At 37.3% G+C, this 19,063-nt stretch overlaps 1 protein-coding gene across 2 annotated transcripts in view; it reads right to left on the bottom strand.

Moving 5' to 3' along the window:
* CPNE5 (copine 5) overlaps positions 1 to 19,063 on the bottom strand; it is a 197,431-nt gene that overhangs the window by 75,539 nt on the left and 102,829 nt on the right. For both annotated transcript variants that reach the window (XM_074236397.1, XM_074236396.1), the window contains exon 8: positions 6,247 to 6,350. In XM_074236397.1, coding sequence (XP_074092498.1) covers positions 6,247 to 6,350 — 104 coding nt within the window. The remainder of the gene's footprint in view (positions 1 to 6,246; positions 6,351 to 19,063) is intronic.

Here is a 19,063-nt window from a genome sequence, read left to right as displayed (position 1 = left end):
ATGGAGGGAGGGCTGACCCTCAGGGTCAGTGGCAAGACTGAAAATGGAAATTCCCAGTTTTATTAGAGGAGGTCCTGGGTAAGGAAAATCATAGGATTTGGAGCTGAAAGGAAACTTGAAGCCCATCTAATCCACCACCCACCCACCCACCTATACATGCACATATGTTTTTACAGATGGAAACAGAGGTCCTGAAGAAAAACTGGTTTGTCTATGATCATACAGGTCACTAAGTTAAACCAGAATTTGAATCCAGGTCTTCTGTCTCCAAAAATAGTCCTTTTTAAAATTGTTGAGTCATTTTTGGTCATGCTGGATTCTTTGTGATCATGTTTGAGGTTTTCTTGGTGAAGATACTGGAAGGGTTTACCATTTCCTTCTCCAGTTCATTTTAAAGATGAGGAAACGGAGGCAAATAGTTAATTGACTAGCTCAAGGTCACACAGTTAGGAAGTGTGTCTGAGGTCAAATTTGAACTCAGGTCTTCTTGATTCCAGGCCCAGTGCTCTATCCACTGTGCAACCTAGCTGCTCCCTCCTCTTTATTTTAACTGTATATAATAAGAAAAATGAAAGGTTTGTTAGAGGCAAGGAGAATAAAGAAAAATGTATACTTCCAGAGTGGAAAGACATTATCTCATCAAAAGACAAATATTCCTACATACTACAGTGTTAAAAACACCAAAGGACTTGAGTTCAAATTCTGCTTCTGAATTGATTCGTTTCTTCATTGGTAAAATGGTGGGGGGAGACTAAATGACCTCTAAGGTCTAGCTCTTGATCTATGTACCTATGATAAATTCTGGCTTTAAGATGATGAGAGACAGACCTTTCTCTCCACATCCACCATGTCTTTCCTTCTATCTCACTTGATCCCAAAAAGAATTTTCTTTCTTCACATCACAGAGAAAGTATCATTGACTCTGGAGATGTTTTCTGACTGGTCAAATATTATAGTGCACAGAGTACCAGATAGAGTCAGGAAGACCTGAGTTCAAATTATGACCCAGACTTTTATTAGTTGAATCACTCTGGTTAAGTCATTTTATCTCTCTAAGCTTCCAGTTTCGTCATCTTTACAATGGGGATAACATTATCTATAGTAGCTGCCTCAGGGGCTAATTGTGAAATTTAAATGAGATAATGTGTATAAAAGAAGGGTAACTGGGAGGCATAGGAGATAGAATACTAGACCTGTAGTCAGAAAGATCTGAGTTCAAATCTAACTTTAGACTTTTACTAGTTTACTACCTTGAGCAAGTCACTTACCATTTGCCTTTCCTCACCTGTAAAATAAGCTGGAGAAGGAAATGGCAAACAACTCCAATATCTTTGCCAAGAAAACCCCAAAAGGAGTCACAAAGAATCAGTCATGATTGAACTGCAATATTGTAAAAGAGTTCTATAAACCTTAAATACTTGATAAATCAGTTATTATTGTTTGTTTCCTCTCAAGGGCTAAACTAGATGCAATGAGTAGACGTAGCTATGAGGCAAATTTAGACTTTATATAAAGAATACATTTCCTAAGATGGAATGGGATGCTCTAAGAGAGAGCAAGTTTCTTCTCACTGGAAGAGCAAAAACTGAATTCTGGCATCTTTAGATGGGATTTCTGTTCAGGGAAAGTAGATATAGATACCTCAGGGAACCCTTCTGACTTGGAGATCTTATAATTCTAAGCCAAAAGATGTGGGTTCAAATGCTAGCTTTGCCACCTGACTAGCTATTTGACCTTTGGCAAGTTACAGAGTGTCTCTCAGTGTCTGTCTGTCTCTCTCTCTCTCATCTCAGTTTTTTATCTTTTCTTTTTAAAAATGGGACAATAATAATCATACTACCTACCTCAAAAGATTTCCAAGGCTAAAATGAAATAATATATACAAAGCAATTTTAAAGCTACAAAGTTGGTATATTAATATTTTTATAATAGTCATGCCCAGGTTTCTCCTGACTTGAAGCATTTCCCCTAACTTCTTCCAATAGTCATTCTATTTAATCTTATTCTTTATTGTCATGCTTCTGGACCATGTCATTTTTGTTCAAAAAGTTTTGTGATTTAGTGGATAAAACACTGACTTTGGAACCTACAGAACCCAAGTTCAAATCCCATTTCTATCACTTACAATCCATGTAACTGGAACAAGTCACTTAAACTTTCTTGGTCATATTTTCCTCATCTGTAGCATGAGAGAGAAAGGATATTGCTGTTTAGTTGCTTCAGTCTTGATCGACTCTTTATGACTCCATTCGAGGTTTCCACTGGAGTGATTTGCCATTTCCTTCTCCAGTTCATTTTACAGTTGAGGAAACTGAAGCAAATAGGGTGAAATGACTTACTCAGGGTACCAACACTAGTAAGTGTTTGACACTGAATTTGAACTCAGGAAGAGAAGTTTTCCTGGTTTCAGACCCAATGCTCTATCCACTATGTCTAAATGACCTCTAAGATTCTTTCCACCTCTACATCCTACTATACCCATTGTCTCATTGGAGAGTTTTAAGAAGAGGCTAGACAACTAATAGCCCCTTGTCAGATATGTTCTAGAGAAAATTCCTTCTGTATATGGGACAGACTAGATGAGTGGTTCCCATTTTGTAGTTCTTTAATACCTGTTTCATGCTAACAAAAAAAATTAATGTCCTCTTTGCAAATAAATGCAAATAGGGGCAGCTAGGTGGGGCAGTGGATAGAGCACCTGCCCTGGATTCAGCAGGACCTGAGTTCAAATGATCACCATATTAAATTACCCTGGGGGTAATTTGGCATTTGAAGTATGGCACTTGAAGGGGATTTTCAGAATAAAAAACACTGGGAATTACTAGATTAGAGTCACTGGTCTATGAGATTCTTTTCAGTTCTCAATCTATGATTTTTAGACTATATTTTCAATTCTATTGCTATAGGGAAAAATTCCTCTCCCACTGCAGATCTCACTAGTTCTGAAAGTCAGTTTTAGAAACTTCTCAAGGACAAGGCAAGGTTGACTTGTCCAGGGTCAAACAGCCAATATATTTCAAATGTAGAATTGGAACTGAAGTCTTCCTTCCTCTCTCTTCTACTCCTGCCTCTATGATGAAAGCTTTATGCTTCTCTTCAGTTCTCATACATTGCAGTCTCTGTAACAGCCTTTGATGCTATACATTTGTTCCTTCCTGAAACTCTCTCTGTCCCAAGGGTTTGTTCTGCCTTTCCATTCCACCTCTATAGCTGCTCTTTTCCTTTCTTTAGTCTCTGCCCTACCCCTCATCTGATAATGATGGGTTTTCACAAGTCCAAGGCTTTCTTTCCTCCTTCTAAATTCTCTGTTTGTATCAGAAACATATTGATTCTTTGAAGTTCCACTTACTACCTGTAGAGGGATGACCACCAAGCTATATCTCTAGCCCCCAGTGGTCCCCTCAAGCTCTGGGGTGCCATGATTTTGGGATTTCCAACAGACAATATAATTACCTTTGCCTGAATTTCCTAAACTTTTTCTGCTTTTAACTTCAGGTGTCAAAAACTCACTGTTCAGGAATGGTTAAACAAACATAAATAGACCACAATGTTACTGGAATTGATGATTACTCAATAAAGAATTCAGAAAAGCCCAGGAAGACAAATGAACTGGTACAAAAGTAAAAGGAGGGGAGCAAGGAAAGCAGCATGCAGAATGATTATAACAATGTAAACAGAAAGGACAGCAACAAAAGAAACAGAAAGCTGTTAAAATAAAAACCAAGTTTGGTCCAGGAGATTAATGAAAAAGCATTCCTCCCTCCATTTTTTGCAGAAGTGGGGGACTATGGGTGTGGAATATTGCATACACTACTAGACACAGGAGATAGCTTGATTAGTTTTACTGAACTGCTTTTTTCCCCCTTTCTTTTTTATTTATTTATTTTTGGGGCATAAAGAATGGTTCAGTGGATAGGTTGGGAAGAAAGATGGGATATATTACAAAATGGAAGTGATATTAAAAAAACAAAAGGCATCAATAAAAAAATTTTAAAGTAAACTGTTCTTCATCCATAAATTTTTCCCTACTATCAATAATACTCCACATGAAATCTCACAGTCTCAAACATTTGGAAAGGGTCTCTAATTTACTTTCCTCCCTCCTTTAGCCTCTCCCTTCAGTCCTTCACCAAGTTCTTCCTGAGTAATTCTCTCTCTCTCTCTCTCTCTCTCTCTCTCTCTCTCTCTCTCTCTCTCTCTCTCTCTCTCTCCCCACACACCCCCACCACTCTCCACCACCCTCATCCAGGCCTTCATCACATCACGCTTGAATTGCTGCAACAGCCTCCTACCTGCTCTCTTGCTGTCACGAGTCCCTCCCCCCCTCCGATCCATCCTACACACACTGTCAGAATAATTTTCCTCAAATGCTGTTTTCATCCTGTCAGTCCTATGCCTAAGATCCCACAGTGATTCTCTATATTTGCCTAGGCAGTATGTACCACTAGACCAGGCCAACCTGTCTTTCTGGGCACCACCATACCACTTCCTTGGGGCCCACTGGACCTGTACCTAAACATAGGTCAACTGACTTTGACATCATTTTCGTTGTGATGCAAACAGAAATTTTGCATAATGAACAATATTTTAAAACCATTTTGATATTTTTTTCTCACCAAATTCAAATCAACAAAAATTATTTAAAGGAATCCTACAGTCAATTCCTTTGGTGAACCAAAGAATCCTTTTGTAATGCAAATAATCACCCACTGGTTCACCATTTTTGGAAGTTCAGATTTTAAAATTGGCTTTTTTTATCTTTTAAAGTGAAACATACCTGGGCTCCCTACACAGAATCATAGAATTTTCAGTTGAGGATATTAAACATGGGTCCCCAAAAATTAGTCTTCCAAATCCCAGCTCTGGAACTCTATCTACTTCACTGCCTGGCTGCCCATACCAATCCTACAGATGAGGAAATTTGGGGTTAGACCAGCAAAGTTTCAGAAGTGAGATCTGTTCTGAGGTCTATCTGATGCCAAAAATCATATTCCTTCAACTGAACATATCTAGCTTCCCCTGACTGGGGGGGGGGGGGTTAGGGGGAATGAGGCAGCATAGTAGATAGTTGGGCCTAGCCTTAGCAAGATCTGAGTTCCAATCCAGACTCAGGTTGTTGCTAGCTCCAGGGAAGATCATTTAATCTCAGTTTGTCTCCATTTCCTCATCTGTAAAATGAAGTTAATAATAGCACCTACTTCCTATGGTTGTTATGAGATAATAGTTGAAAGCTCTGGAATGCTTGCTTCCAGGCCCAGAATGGTCTCCTTCCTCAACTCTACCTCCTGACTTCCCTGACTTTCTTTAAGTCTCAACTAAAATTCCTTCCTTTTCCTGGAATCTTTCTTCTACCCTTCTTAATTCTAGTGCTTTCTTTCTGTTAATTATTTCCTACTTATCCTGTATATAACTCGTTTTGTGTATATTTGTTTACATATTATTTCCATCATTAAACTGTAAGCTCCTTGAGGGCAGGGACCATCTTTTGCCAAGTTTTGAATCCTCAATACTCAGAACAGGGCTAAGCATATAATATTCACTTAATAAATATTAATTGATTGAATCTTTCCTTCCTTTTCCTGCTCTTGGCAAGGTACTCCCTATTCCTTACACCCAGCTCCTAGTTTCTCTCCTGAGGTTTCATCCATCTTGTAGTGCATGGATAGAGTGAAGGGCCTGGAATCAGAGAATCTACCTGAACTCAAATTTGGCCTCAGATACTGCTGGCTGTGTGACCCTGGTCAAGTTATCACTTCACCCCGTTTGCCTGAGTTTCCTCATCTGTAAAAGGAGCTGAAGAAGGAAATGGCAAATTGCTCCAGTATCTTTGCCAAGAAAACCCCAAATGGGGTCAGGAAGGGTTGGACCCAACTGAAAATGACTGGAAAACAACACAATTTCTATTGTCTTCAAAGAAAACTCTCAGGGCAGCTAGGTGGCACAGTGGATAGAGCACCAGCCCTGGAGTCAGGAGTACCTGAGTTGAAATCTGGCCTCAGACACTTAATAATTACCTAGCCGTGTGGCCTTGGGAAAGCCACTTAACCCCATTGCCTTGCAAAAAAAAACCTGAAAAACAAAAAAACAAAAACAAGAAAACTCTCTTGCCCACTAATCAAGAGGGAGCACCAGGCAGGGACCTCAGGAATAGGAATGTCTAAGGTTGGTGATGTCATCAGAACTAGGTCTACTCCAGGGCAAAAGGAGGTTGGCATAAATGGGTAAGGAGATTGAGAAGAAACTCACGTTCCATCCTCATTGCTTCGGTAGAACACCAGGAAAGGGTCAGATTTACCAAAGAAATCTTTCTTGTCCAACTTGTTGGCACAGAACTGCATTGTGGCAACATCCTGTAGGAGAAGAGGAAGATAACATTAAGAGAAAGAAGAACAAGAATCTGGCCTATTCTCCAGAGGAAAAAAAAAATGCCAGGGTCCTGGAGAAAGCTAGCCTTCCAAAGACTACAATTTAATCAAGATTCATCAGTGTCACAGACAAAGAATACATACAATTTTTTTTCTAAAGTGTTAATTTTGTTTAAAAGTTACACAGCAATCAAACAGCAGACTTGGGTTGGAATCCTTGTTCTGTCAATGTTTTGCGATGCCACCATAAGTCAGTCATTTTTAGCCCTCTGTACCTTGATTTCCTCATCTGTAAAAACACGATCAACTTTTAAGAACTTTAAGAACTTCCCATTCTTATTTCTATGATTTTCGGATGTATTTAACTGAAAAAAACTGTTATTTTTATCTGAATATAAAATGTTTCTTTCTTTGGTAAATATTATTTCTATTTTTATTGCCCAATAAGTGTTTGGGTTTTGATGAGGGAGTTTTTATTTGTTTGTTTCACGTCCAATTTAAATGTTACAGGCTAGTCTGGGAAGCACATAGGATACCAGGACTCAGGACTGGCCCTTGCTGAGTGAGAGGCAAAGGATTCAAAGGCAGGAGTAGGGATTTGGAAGATCATGACAAGAAATAAGAGCCTGTGGAACAGAAGTGGGGGTGAAGAGGGCAGGAAGCACCTGACCCTAATGAAGATGAATGCCAGAAAGTGAACAGGAATATTCAAATGAGTTAGCATCCAGTTTGGACCTTTTTCTACCTTTCACTTCTCAACAAACACTTGTCCAATAGCCAATAGCCCATAGGTGCTCAAAGTAGGTCCTGAGGTCTTATTTGTGGTATAATGAGAGGAGAATTTTGGCTTTTGGCTGATCTAGGACTGTATAGTGTTTCAGAACAGGAAGGGACCTTAGAAATCATTTAATCCAATTTCTGTTGAAGGCATCACCATTTTTCCAGTCTTGTTGGTTCACATTCTCAGAGTCAACCATTATTCTTTTTCCTTCACCCTATATAACCAATCACATAACCAATCAATTGCCAAATCTTAACATCATATTATTCAGGCAAACATCTTTTCTCCACTCACTGAGCCACCAGTTTAGTTCATATTGTCATTAACTTTCACCCCGACTAATGAATGCATAAGACTTTTTTAAATTCCATTTGAAATAAAAGAAAAAATTCAATTTGAATATAAATAAAAAGACACAGAAAAAGAACATTTTCATGTTGATAGAACAACATAAAAAAGGATTTAATATAAAGATCATAAATTTCCATTTCATACTGTTTACTTTTTTGTGAAAAACTATGTAATAAATAATATTCATCATTTCAAAGCTACTCTTTTCTATATTTTCTTCTGTTTTCTTTTGTCTCTAATGTACATGTTTTATTTTTTCTCCTTCTTTACTCACTCTCCACACAGTTCTTTTAGACACAACTGTGTGTATATATTTATACATATATTTACATATTCATATTTAATCACACTACACATCTACTTTTTCAGCTCTTTCTCTGGAGATTGATTGTAGCTTCTTTCTAGAGTCTTTGTATACATGATACTCAAAATGAATTAATCGTTCAAAGTGGTTTTATGACAACACTTCTGTTACTATATGCAACATTTTCTTGGTTCTGCTCATTTCACTTTTCATTATTTCATGTAAATCTTTCCAAATTTTTCTAAAATCAACCAACTAATTATTTCTTATAGCATAGTAGTATTCCATCACAACCATACACTGCAAATTGTTTAGCTATTTTTTCAATTGATGAGCATCCCTTCAATTTCCAGTTCTTTGCCAATATTCAATAGACTTTTTTTTTTTTAGGTTTTTGCAAGGCAAACAGGGTTAAGTGGCTTGCCCAAGGCCACACAGCCAGGTAATTATTAAGTGTCTGAGGTCAGATTTGAACTCAGGTTCTCCTGACTCCAGGGCCGGTGCTCTATCCACTGCGCCACCTAGCCACCCCTCAATAGAATTTTAATTGGTCTCCCTGCATCCAGTTTCTTTCCCCATCTCCCTGACGCCCCAAACCATCCTTCACAAAGCTGTCAAATTGACAGTCTTAAAACATAAATATAGTCAAGTCCTTCTCCTATTCAAAAATCTTCAAGGATTTCCTGCTTCCTCTAGGATAAAATATAAAACCCTCAGTTTGGTGTTTAAGATCCTCCACAATCTATCTTTTCAGTCCTTTTTCATATCCTTCCCCTTCATATACTGTCTTCATTCTATCCAAACTAGTCTTATAACTTTACCTCATTCATAACCTTCGACTTCCCCTCTCTAACTTACATGTAGTTCCTCCTCACTTCCATCCTATAACACCCTTCAAAGCTCAATCTGCCGCCTCTTCCACAAGACCTTTCCTGATCATCAACCCCTTACCTCTTATTAGCATTTATTAAATTACTTTATATATTCTATATTGAAAGAATGTGGTAGGGCGGCTAGATGGCACAGTGGACAGAGCACCGGTCCTGGAGTCAGGAGTACCTGAGTTCAAATCCTACTGCAGACACTTAATAATTACCTGGCTGTGTGGCCTTGGGCAAGCCACTTAACCCCGTTTGCCTTGCAAAAAAAACCTCAAAAAACAAAAAAACCTAAAAAAAAATAAAGAATATGTTAGAGTAGATCAGAAAACTTTTGGCTCTCCAAATTTCCTCCACAAAAGAAGATAAAACATCATTTCAGAGGGAATGTAGAACAGTATAGAAGGAGCTAGCAAATACCTGGTAAGTACAGTAGCAGAGGGATGGGGACCTTGCTGGTTGTGGGCACTTGCAAGACAGTAGGATCCCTGGTTTCAGTTCCAGGGCAGAAAGGACAGTTCTACTTTGCAGCTGCCAGAAAGACCAAAGGAAGCAAGATCATTTGTGGGACAGCATGACTGGGGACCCAAGTTATGGTTTAGGAGAGGAGAGGAGAGCCCAAGGTTGAGATCCAGGAAAGATCTCAGAAAATAAAGGTAAGAATGATCTGAGACTTGGGGTATCATTTCCTATACCTCTGGATTAGTACTTGATTGCACTAATAGCTGCTAAAAATATAATAAAACAAAAATAAATAAATAAAAATGAGTAAGCAAAAGAAAAGTAATAGATAACTACTATGGGGATAAAGTAGATTGGGGTTCAAACAGAACCTTTTCAATGAGAATGTCAAAGGATCCCAAGCATAAAGAGTTTTCAGAAGAATTTTAAAAAGGTTATAAAAATAAGATAAGAGGAATTGAAGAAAAAATTAGAAAAGGTAAGAGTAATGCAAGAAAATTATGAAAAGAAAATCAACCCACTTGAAATAGAAAATCAAAAGCTTAAGAAAATAATTCCTTGAAAACTAGAATGGGACACAGGGAGTCAAAGATATTCGAAGACACCAAGAAATAAAAAAAAAAATCAAAAGAATGAAAAAATAGAAAGGCAAGACATTTGATCTGGAGAACAAATAGATACAATATTACAAGTAATTATCAAGGAAAATTTCCCTGAAGTTCTAGAACCAGAAGGCAAGGCACAAATTAGAAAAAAAAAATCAACTAATCACCACCTGAAAGAGATCCCAGGAGGAAAACTTATCATAGCTATGTTTCAAAGTTCCCAAATTCAAGAGGAAATATTGGAAGCAGCACGAAAAAAAATTTAAATATCATGAAGCAACAATAAGGATTACATAAGACCTAGAAGCTACTACCTGAATTACCACAGACCTTAGAATACTATATTTTGTAGAGCAAAAGAGTAAGAACTGAGGTTACAAACAAGGATACTTTCCCAGAAAAGTTAATTATAAACCTGAATGGAAAAAAAATGGGACATTTAATGAACTGAAAGACTTTTGGGCATTTGTGACAAAAACAATAGAACTTAAGGGAAAATTCAGCATATAAGGTAAAGATGAAAGACCAATTATTAGTACTCAATAAGGTCAAATTGTTTACTTCTTTGTGAAAATATCAGTTCAATTCTTCTTGCATAACATATTTAATATTTATCTTTGTTTTGCATGGTTATAAATATAGAGCTTATATCAGATTGTTTTCTATCACGGAGCAGGGAGGGAAGAGAGGGAAGGAAAAAAATGTGAAAAAATGATTAGTTAAAAATACTGTGGAATGTAGTTGGAAAAATAAAATATTTAAATTTTAAAAAATTAGTTTTTTATGACTATCATCATTTGGGTAGTTTGAAATAAAGGCTTGGGCTGAGCTAAATATGATAGTATGATTCTAAAAAAGCAAAATTGTGTGGGGAGAGATTGTCTTATCCAAAGATAAAGGAAGGATTTTTGGAAAGCTGGGTAAGTTAAGTAATAGCAGGGCAAAGTATAGGCTAAAGTAGAGAAGTGAAGAGGGAAAGATATAGGGTGAGAAGTACAGTGAGGAAAAATAAGAATAGGAAAATACATAACAAGGAATTATATCTTAGAATAGATGAATTTACTACCAATATGGAAACTGATAGCTGATTAAAAATTCAAATTCAACAATGTTACTTTCAGGAAATGCTAGTAAATATGAGAGATATACACATAGATGAAATAAAGGTCAGAAGTAGAATACATTCTATGGAAAAAAAGCAGGCATAGTAATCATGATCTGTCAGACAAAGTTAAAGCTAAAATAGATTCAATCAAAAGAGAAAAATAGGAAATTTGTACAATGTGTCAGCAATATAATCCAATATTGTTTTAGATAATTTAAAATGACTACACAGTATAAAATACTAGAGAGAATACATGCCAAAACAGGAATTATATGAATATAAACATAAAACACTTTTTATACAATTAAAGTCAGATCTAAATAATTGAAACAAAATTTATTTTTATGGGTAGGTTAAACCAATGTAATTTTTAATAAATGACAATTTTTACCTAACTAGCAGCTAAAAACAAAATAAAATAAAAATGAGTAAGCTCTTCTTAGTTCTCATTTGAGCACTCTGTTCATCATTTGACTACTCATAGCAGGGACGGGCTAATTTTTAGAAGTGGAATAAATCATTAATTCATTCAACAAACATAAGGTAGTGTGGATAGAACCGTGAAGACCTGGATTTTCATGTTCCTTCTCAGTACTATAGGGGCTGTATGACCCTGGGCCAATCATTTAACCTTTCTGTGCTTCAGGCAGCTCTAAATGAGCAGTTTCAGTTGATCTTCGTGATCTACATTGGCATAGAGAATTTTCTCATTGGGTTGGTCTTGATTCCATTGTACCCTCCCCAATTCACATTTACTTCCAATGTGTACCTACCAGGTATGATGCTGTCACTAGAGATACAAAGACTAAAATGAAATAGTCCCTAGCCTTCCCTAAGCTTTCTTTTCTTTGTAAGAGCTTCCATTCTAACTAGATCCCAGAACCACTATAGAACAGAATTATAGGATCATAGAGCTAATGTAAGAGACCTCAGAGACCAATCTAGTACAGCCTCCTCATTTCAGGAATTTAAAGTCTGGAGGGGGAAAGGTTATATAAGTCAGGAAATCAGAGCCAGAACTCAAACTCAGATGCTGTCATCCCAGAATCCATAGTACCATGCTACTCCTTACCCCCACTTCCATACCTTTACTCAGGCTATTTCTCCTGGATCTCACACACTTTCTTTCCAATGCCCTCGTGTAGTTTACGAGGTTCTGAAGAATGATTTCTGATCTTGTGAGTGAAGAGAATGGGATGTTGGCCAGAGATGTGGTCAAGATGTTAAGACTTGACAATTGACTGCTTGTGAGGGAGTAGCAATAAGAAAGGATGACTCCAAATTGTGAATCTACAATTCTGGAAAAATGATGGCATCAGCAATAGAAATTGGATAAAATAGTCTCTAAGGTCCCTTCTTGCTCTAAATATTTGCATCATATGTATGTTCTTTATATGTTGCATATATCTATATCTATCTATCTATCTATCTATATCTATATCTATATCTATATCTATATCTATATCTATATATCTCACACCTCACAACTAGGCTGCAAGTCCAGTGTGGTATCATGGAAAAAAGTACCAGATCTTAGGTCAGAAGAGCTGGTTCAAATCTCATTTCTTCCACTTAATATGACCACCAATGATTGACAACCCTCTCTAAACCTCAGTTCCCAATTATTGTTCAGTCATTCCTGACTCTTAAGTGACCCAAAGACATTTTGTCAATAGAGTTTTCTTTTCTTTTTTTTAGATTTTTTTTTGCAAGGCAAATGGAGTTAAGTGGCTTGCCCAAGGCCACACAGCTAGGTAATTATTAAGTGTCTGAGGCCAGATTTCAACTCAGGTACTCCTGACTCCAGGGCCATTTCCTTCTCCAATGTGGCCCTACTTTATAGATGAGAAACTGAGACAAATAGGGATCAAATGACTTATTCAGGGTCACAGAGCTAGCAAGTGTCTGAGGACAGAGTTGAACTCAGATCTTCCTCACCCCAGGCTCAGTGTTCTATCTATTATACCACCTAGCTGCCTCCTTCCCTCTTCTATATAATAATTCTTCTACTACCTACTTCACAAAATTCATTTGAGAAAAGACCTTTGCAAGCCCTAAAGAGCAATATAAATGAGAACTATTATCACAAAGGGAAGCTCAATGCAATCTAAATTTTATATCTGCCCCAGAGGGCCCAATACAGTATTCTATACACAGTTTATACTTAATAATTTTTGAATTCCAGTACAATCCAATAAACATTTATTAAGTATTTATTATATCCAAGGTTTTGTGTTGGAGACACAGACAAAAAGAACTGTCCTTGACCCCAAAAAGCATATAATCCAAAACAGTTGAACTGAACAGCAGAATCCCATGGACTCCCAAAACTCTAGAACTGGGCAAGATGTCCATGTCCATCTCCCTTGCCTAGACCTAGACTATATTATCTCAATAGGAAACTCAAGTTATTATCATCCCATGCTTATCAGAGAAGACATCTCTTGGTAGTGGGGAGCCACCCTGCCTGTGAGACATTTCCTGATGAGGATAATAAAAACTGACATTTATAAAGTATTTCGCATACATTATCTCATTGGTTGCTCACAACAACTCCTTGACATAGGAATTACAGGCATTTCCCCACTCCACCCCATCATGTTTTAAAGGAATTGAAGATCAGAATTAAGTAAGAAAGCTACTGAGGTAAAATATGAAAGCAATTTTTTTGTGTGTTTTTTTCCATTCATTTTGAACTTGAATTTTTTAATTTAATTTTTTTGTTACATTTTTAAGTCCCAAACCAACGCCCTCCTTTCCTCCCTATCTCCCACTAGAGAAGTTCACCATTTGACACAAATTTATAGATATATGTAAAATCATACTATACATAGTTCTATTATCAGTTCTTTCTCTGAAAGTAGACATCTTCTCTCATAGATCCTTTTGTGGTAGAAGTGAGTATTTACAATATTCAGTAGAGCTTAGACATTCACAGTAACTCTTCAAAAAATATTGCTTTTACTTTATACAATGTTTTCTAGGTTCTGCTCATTTCACTCTTTGTTATTTCATGTAAGTTTTTTTTGTTTTGTTTTTCTTTTAGGTTTTTGCAAGGCAAATGGGGTTAAGTGGCTTGCCCAAGGCCACAAGTGTCTGAGACCGGATTTGAACCCAGGTACTCCTGACTCCAAGGCCAGTGCTTTATCCACTACGCCACCTAGCCACCCCATGTAAGTTTTTCTATATTTTTTTTCTAAAATAACCTGTCATCATTTCTTACAGCACATTACAATCATATATCACAATTTGTTCAGCCATTCTCCTACTAATGGGCATCTCTTTAATTTCTAGTTCTTTGCCACCACAAAGAGAGCTGCAATAAATAATTTGGAGGCAGAGCTGAGCCTCATCTGCCATCTCTTCACTGTACATCCCTGATCTGAAGTTGTAGGATTTCATGACTATATAGGAATGTGATATGGTAATTAATAAGTGACAGTTCAAGTAACCCCACCTTCATAAGGTCTTTCCTGATTCCTCCATCCAGCCTTTACCTCTCTTTTGAGGTCCAGACCTTTACTTCGAATTCCCCATGAGAAATATCACTTTTGTTAATCCCACTTAATCCTGCTGATTTCTTCCATTTCCATTACTGTGCATTTTTAAAAATTAATTTAAGTTTTATTTTATTTTTCCAATTACTACAATGGTAGTTTTTTCAACATTCATCTATTTGCAAATTTATGAGTTCTACATTTTCTATCACTCTCCCTTCCTTCCCCCCTCCCTATGGCAGCGAACAGTCTAGTAAAAGTTGTATATGAACATTCGTGTTAGCATGTTTACATATTGGTCATGTGAAAGAGGAATTAAAACTAAGAGGAAAGGAAAAAATCATGAGAAAGGAAAGAAAAACATCCATCATAGTTGATCATCTCACAAGGTTGTTGTTAATGTGTACAATGTTCTCTTTTGATCACTTCTACTGTGCATTTTTTTGTCTGAATCATCTATATAATTATCTGGTTGCATTCTCCCATCAGAATGTAAGCTCCTTGAGGGCAGGCCTCCCTCAATGCATCCCAGAGTTCTCTATACATTATAAGAGCCTAATGAATGCTTGTCAAATGTTGAATAAATGTGGGGAGATCAAAAGCAGAAAAGTACTTTTTCAGCTGTGAAGTTTTGTATATTGATCTCAAAGGACCCTTCCAACTCTAGGTTCTGTGGTTTATAAATGTGAATTATCATTTTTCTTGCTACCCAGCCAGCTCAGCCATCTGGAACACAGCTGGAAACCAAAAAACACAGAGCACATGCATTAAAGTTCATGTACCTCAAGTGGGAAACAAAATACAGAACTGTATTTTAGTATTTGCAATGGAGGAGGGGTTGCTAAGGACAGGAACCCCAATAGCAGTAAGAAGTGACAGCTGACAGCTTTGCAGTGAGAGAGGGAACAGAAAATCTATTCAAAGCAGCCACAATGATACACAAAACCTGGGAACCTGGGGCCATTTAAATAGGGTGTAGGGACAACAGAAATAGGCAACTCAGCCAAGACTAATGGCATGCCAGTGCAATAATGAATTTTCCTAACAATGACCTTACTCATTGAGGAAAGACTAGATTAAATTCAGTATCTACTGATTAAAGAGACAGTAATGCCTAGTGGATAGATCCATTCTTGGACTCAGGAAATTCTGAGTTCAAGTTCCAACTCTGAACCTACTCACTGTATGATCCCAGATGAGACCTCTAGTCTCTCAGAAGCCCATATATAATTGATCTTCCATGGAAGAAGTCACTGAAGAAATCAAGGCTCATTTTACAAGATGCTTCTTTCTTTCTTTCTTTCTTTCTTTCTTTCTTTCTTTCTTTCTTTCTTTCTTTCTTTCTTTCTTTCTCTCTCTCTCTCTCTCTCTTTCTCTCTCTCTTTCTTTCTTTCTTTCTTTCTTTCTTTCTTTCTTTCTTTCTTTCCTTCATTCAATCCTTACCTCTCTTCTGAGGGCCAGACCTTTATTTCCAATTGCCCATGTTACTTTCCCTTCAAACTCAAAATGTCCAAACTCAAGTTCATCCCTTTCTCCCTAAACCTGTTGCTCCAGTAAGCTTCACTATTTCTTCCAGTGGCACCATCATTCTTCCAGTCTCTCGATGTTCAAAATGTGAGGATGAAATACACAGAGAGTAAATGATTTGCAAGAAGTCTCCCAGGTAATAAGCTAGGATTCAAAACTGCATCCTCCAGCTGGACATCTTACAGCAAGCACCCTTTCCACAGCACCAAAATGCCTCCCTCACTATGAGATCTTGGGGAAATTACTTAACCTGGATAGGCCTCAGTTTCCTTATCTGTAAAATGAAAGGGCTAGACTATATGCTAGGGTGTGCTGATAAATATTTAACTAAAGGATCCCCTTCTTAAAAAATGCATGCATTGCATAATTTTAAGTTTATTCTGCATCTAAATTTTCTTCAGTCAAGGCAATAAACAAAACAGCAATTCAACTGAATTTCTATATTTGACAGTTTCTAGAGTATAAATGCTCATACTGAAAATCAGTTGGAATTATCTCCAGCATTTCCCTGTCTATATGACCTTTAATGTCCCTTTCTACTATAGGGGCAGCTGGTGGAACAGTGGAAAAAGCTCTGGACTTGGAGTCAAGAAGATTCCTTTTCTTGATTTCAAATCTGCCCTTACTAGCTATGCAACCCCAGGTAAGTAACTTAACCCTTATTTGTTTCACTTTTCTCACTGTAAAATGAGCTAGAGAAGGAAAACATCATACTACTCTAGTATCTTTGTCAAAAGACAAAATCAACTGGGTCATAGAGTCAGACACAACTGAACAGCAACAATTAGCTCTAGACCCATGATCCTCCAATTAATTGCCGATCATAAGGAGCTCATGATTATCTAGTGCTTTACAAACATTATCTTGGTGAATAATCTCAAGTCTTTGTGTTCTCAGGACAGATCTCTTTCTACTGTATTACACATCTTTTCACTGTAATAAGTGATCAACACATTTATCAAGGTGCAAAACAAAGTGTAAGGCAAAAGGAAAAAAGCTGTGATATACAACACCTCATTGCTCTAGGAGCACTGAATATATGAGGCACTGTCATATTTTGTTGCTCGAGATGACTTTGTACTCCTAATAAAATATAGCAATGCTGACATTAGCCACAAACAAAATAGGATAATCTGTATTGTTGAGATTCTAACTAAAGAATCTGTTAGTTATAAGCAGATACCAGGATTATTGCCAAACTGAACAAAGACAGATTGTCTCCATAATGGATACATTTGATATACAGAGATTAATAAGTCAATAAGCCATATGATGGTTATCTACTCTTGGTATCCAACTATGATGGACATGAATAACACCAGGAGTAAAAATGTGGCTGAAAGTAATACATTCAGGGGCAGCTAGGTAGCACAGTGGATAGAGCACCGGCCCTGGAGTCAGGAGTACCTGAGTTCAAATCCGGCCTCAGACACTTAATAATTACCTAGCTGTGTGGCCTTGGGCAAGCCACTTAACCCCATTGCCTAGCAAAAACCTAAAAAAAAAAAAAGAAAAAGAAAGTAATATATCCATTGGCAGTTTGCCATCCATTGTTAGTTGTCTGTCTGCCACTAGATGGACGAATAGGTTTTTTGATATACTATAATAGAAAAGCCCTTAGAGTCAGAAGAGGATTTCAGTTTGATCTCTGCAATCATATGACTATTGGAAAATAGTTTACTCTAAGTCTCAGTTTCCTTATCTGTAAAATGGGATTAAGAATAATAATAAAAACTCAACAATACAGAACACTTTAAGGTTTGCAATGAATTTTATACACTATTTCATTTGAGCCTCACAACAGTTCTATGAGGAACTATAGTGGTATGATCATTCCCATTTCACAGATGATTTAAAGTGAAACCTACAAAGTTTATGATGTTCTTAAATCAAAGGACAGTGTTTCTCTCCTGCTCATTGGACTCCAGTCACCTCCAAGATTAAATATAAAATCCTTTGTTAGTTAAAGCTTTCATAACCTCTTTGCTTTCCAGTTTTCTTACATCTTCTGAGCACTCTTTCTTTTTAGGTTTTTTTTTTTGTTTTTGCAAGGCAAATGGGGTTAAGTGGCTTGCCCAAGGCCACACAGCTAGGTAATTATTATTAAGTGTCTGAGACCGGATTTGAACCCAGGTACTCCTGACTCCAGGGCCGATACTTTATCCACTGCGCCACCTAGCCGTCCCCTGAGCACTCTTAAATATCCTGTGAAGTCTTCTATCTAGTGACACTGACCTCCTGCCTGTTTCTTGAACATTTCTAGACATTTATATGCTATCCCCCAAGCCTGGAATTTTCTTTCTCCCTATATCTTTCTCCTGGCTTCTTTCAAGTTCTATTTAAATCCCATCTTTTATTAGGAAGCCTTTCCTGATGCCTCTTAATTCTAGTGTCTTCTTTCTGAGATTATTATTAATTTATCCTGTCTATATTTTCTTTGTAAATGATTTTTGCATGTTGTCTCTGCCATTAGACTGTGAGCTCCTTGACAGTATGGACTGTCTTTTGCTTTTCTTTGTATTTCCAATGCTTTTGACAGTGTCTGACACATAGTAGACACTTAATAAGTTTTTGTTGACTGACTATTGCCATTGGGATCAAATACAAACCTATCTGGCAGTCTGTCACAACCTGGCTCCACTCTCCCTTTGTTGTTGTTTTCAGTCATGCCCAACTCTTCATGGCTCCATTTGGATTTTCCTTGGCAAAGAATAGTTTACCATTTTTTTCTCCAGCTCAGTTTCCAGATGAGGAAACTAAGGCAGGCAGGGTTAAATGTCTTGTCCAGGATCATACAGCCAGCAAGTGTCAGAGGCCAGATTTGAACTCAGAAATGCTCATCTTCCTGACTCCAGGCCTGATACCCTATCCTGTGCATCCCTAGCTGCCCATCTTATGTATCTTTACAAAAGAATCCTACCTCTTTCAGATAGCCTTTTCTTATGTCTCCACCTGCTAGAACCATCACCTCCAAGGTTACCTTCTCTTTGGGTCTCTATTCATTCTAATATATGTATGTATGTATGTATATATGCATGTATGCATATACAGGAAAGAAGCCATAAGGAATTGAGAGTAGAAGAGCAGGCAGAGGGAAATGCCTCTATAAAGGGGACTAAGGCTCTGGGGAGAAAGTCAGGATAGAAGGTATATTATTGAAACCACCCTGGACTACAGATCTCCCAAGG

Source organism: Macrotis lagotis, chromosome 5, assembly GCF_037893015.1.
Source record: "Macrotis lagotis isolate mMagLag1 chromosome 5, bilby.v1.9.chrom.fasta, whole genome shotgun sequence".
In the NCBI taxonomy this organism is placed as follows: Eukaryota; Metazoa; Chordata; class Mammalia; order Peramelemorphia; family Peramelidae; genus Macrotis; species Macrotis lagotis.
The sequence above is the reverse complement of the archived record's forward strand: the minus strand, read 5'-3'. Positions and strand labels throughout refer to the sequence as shown.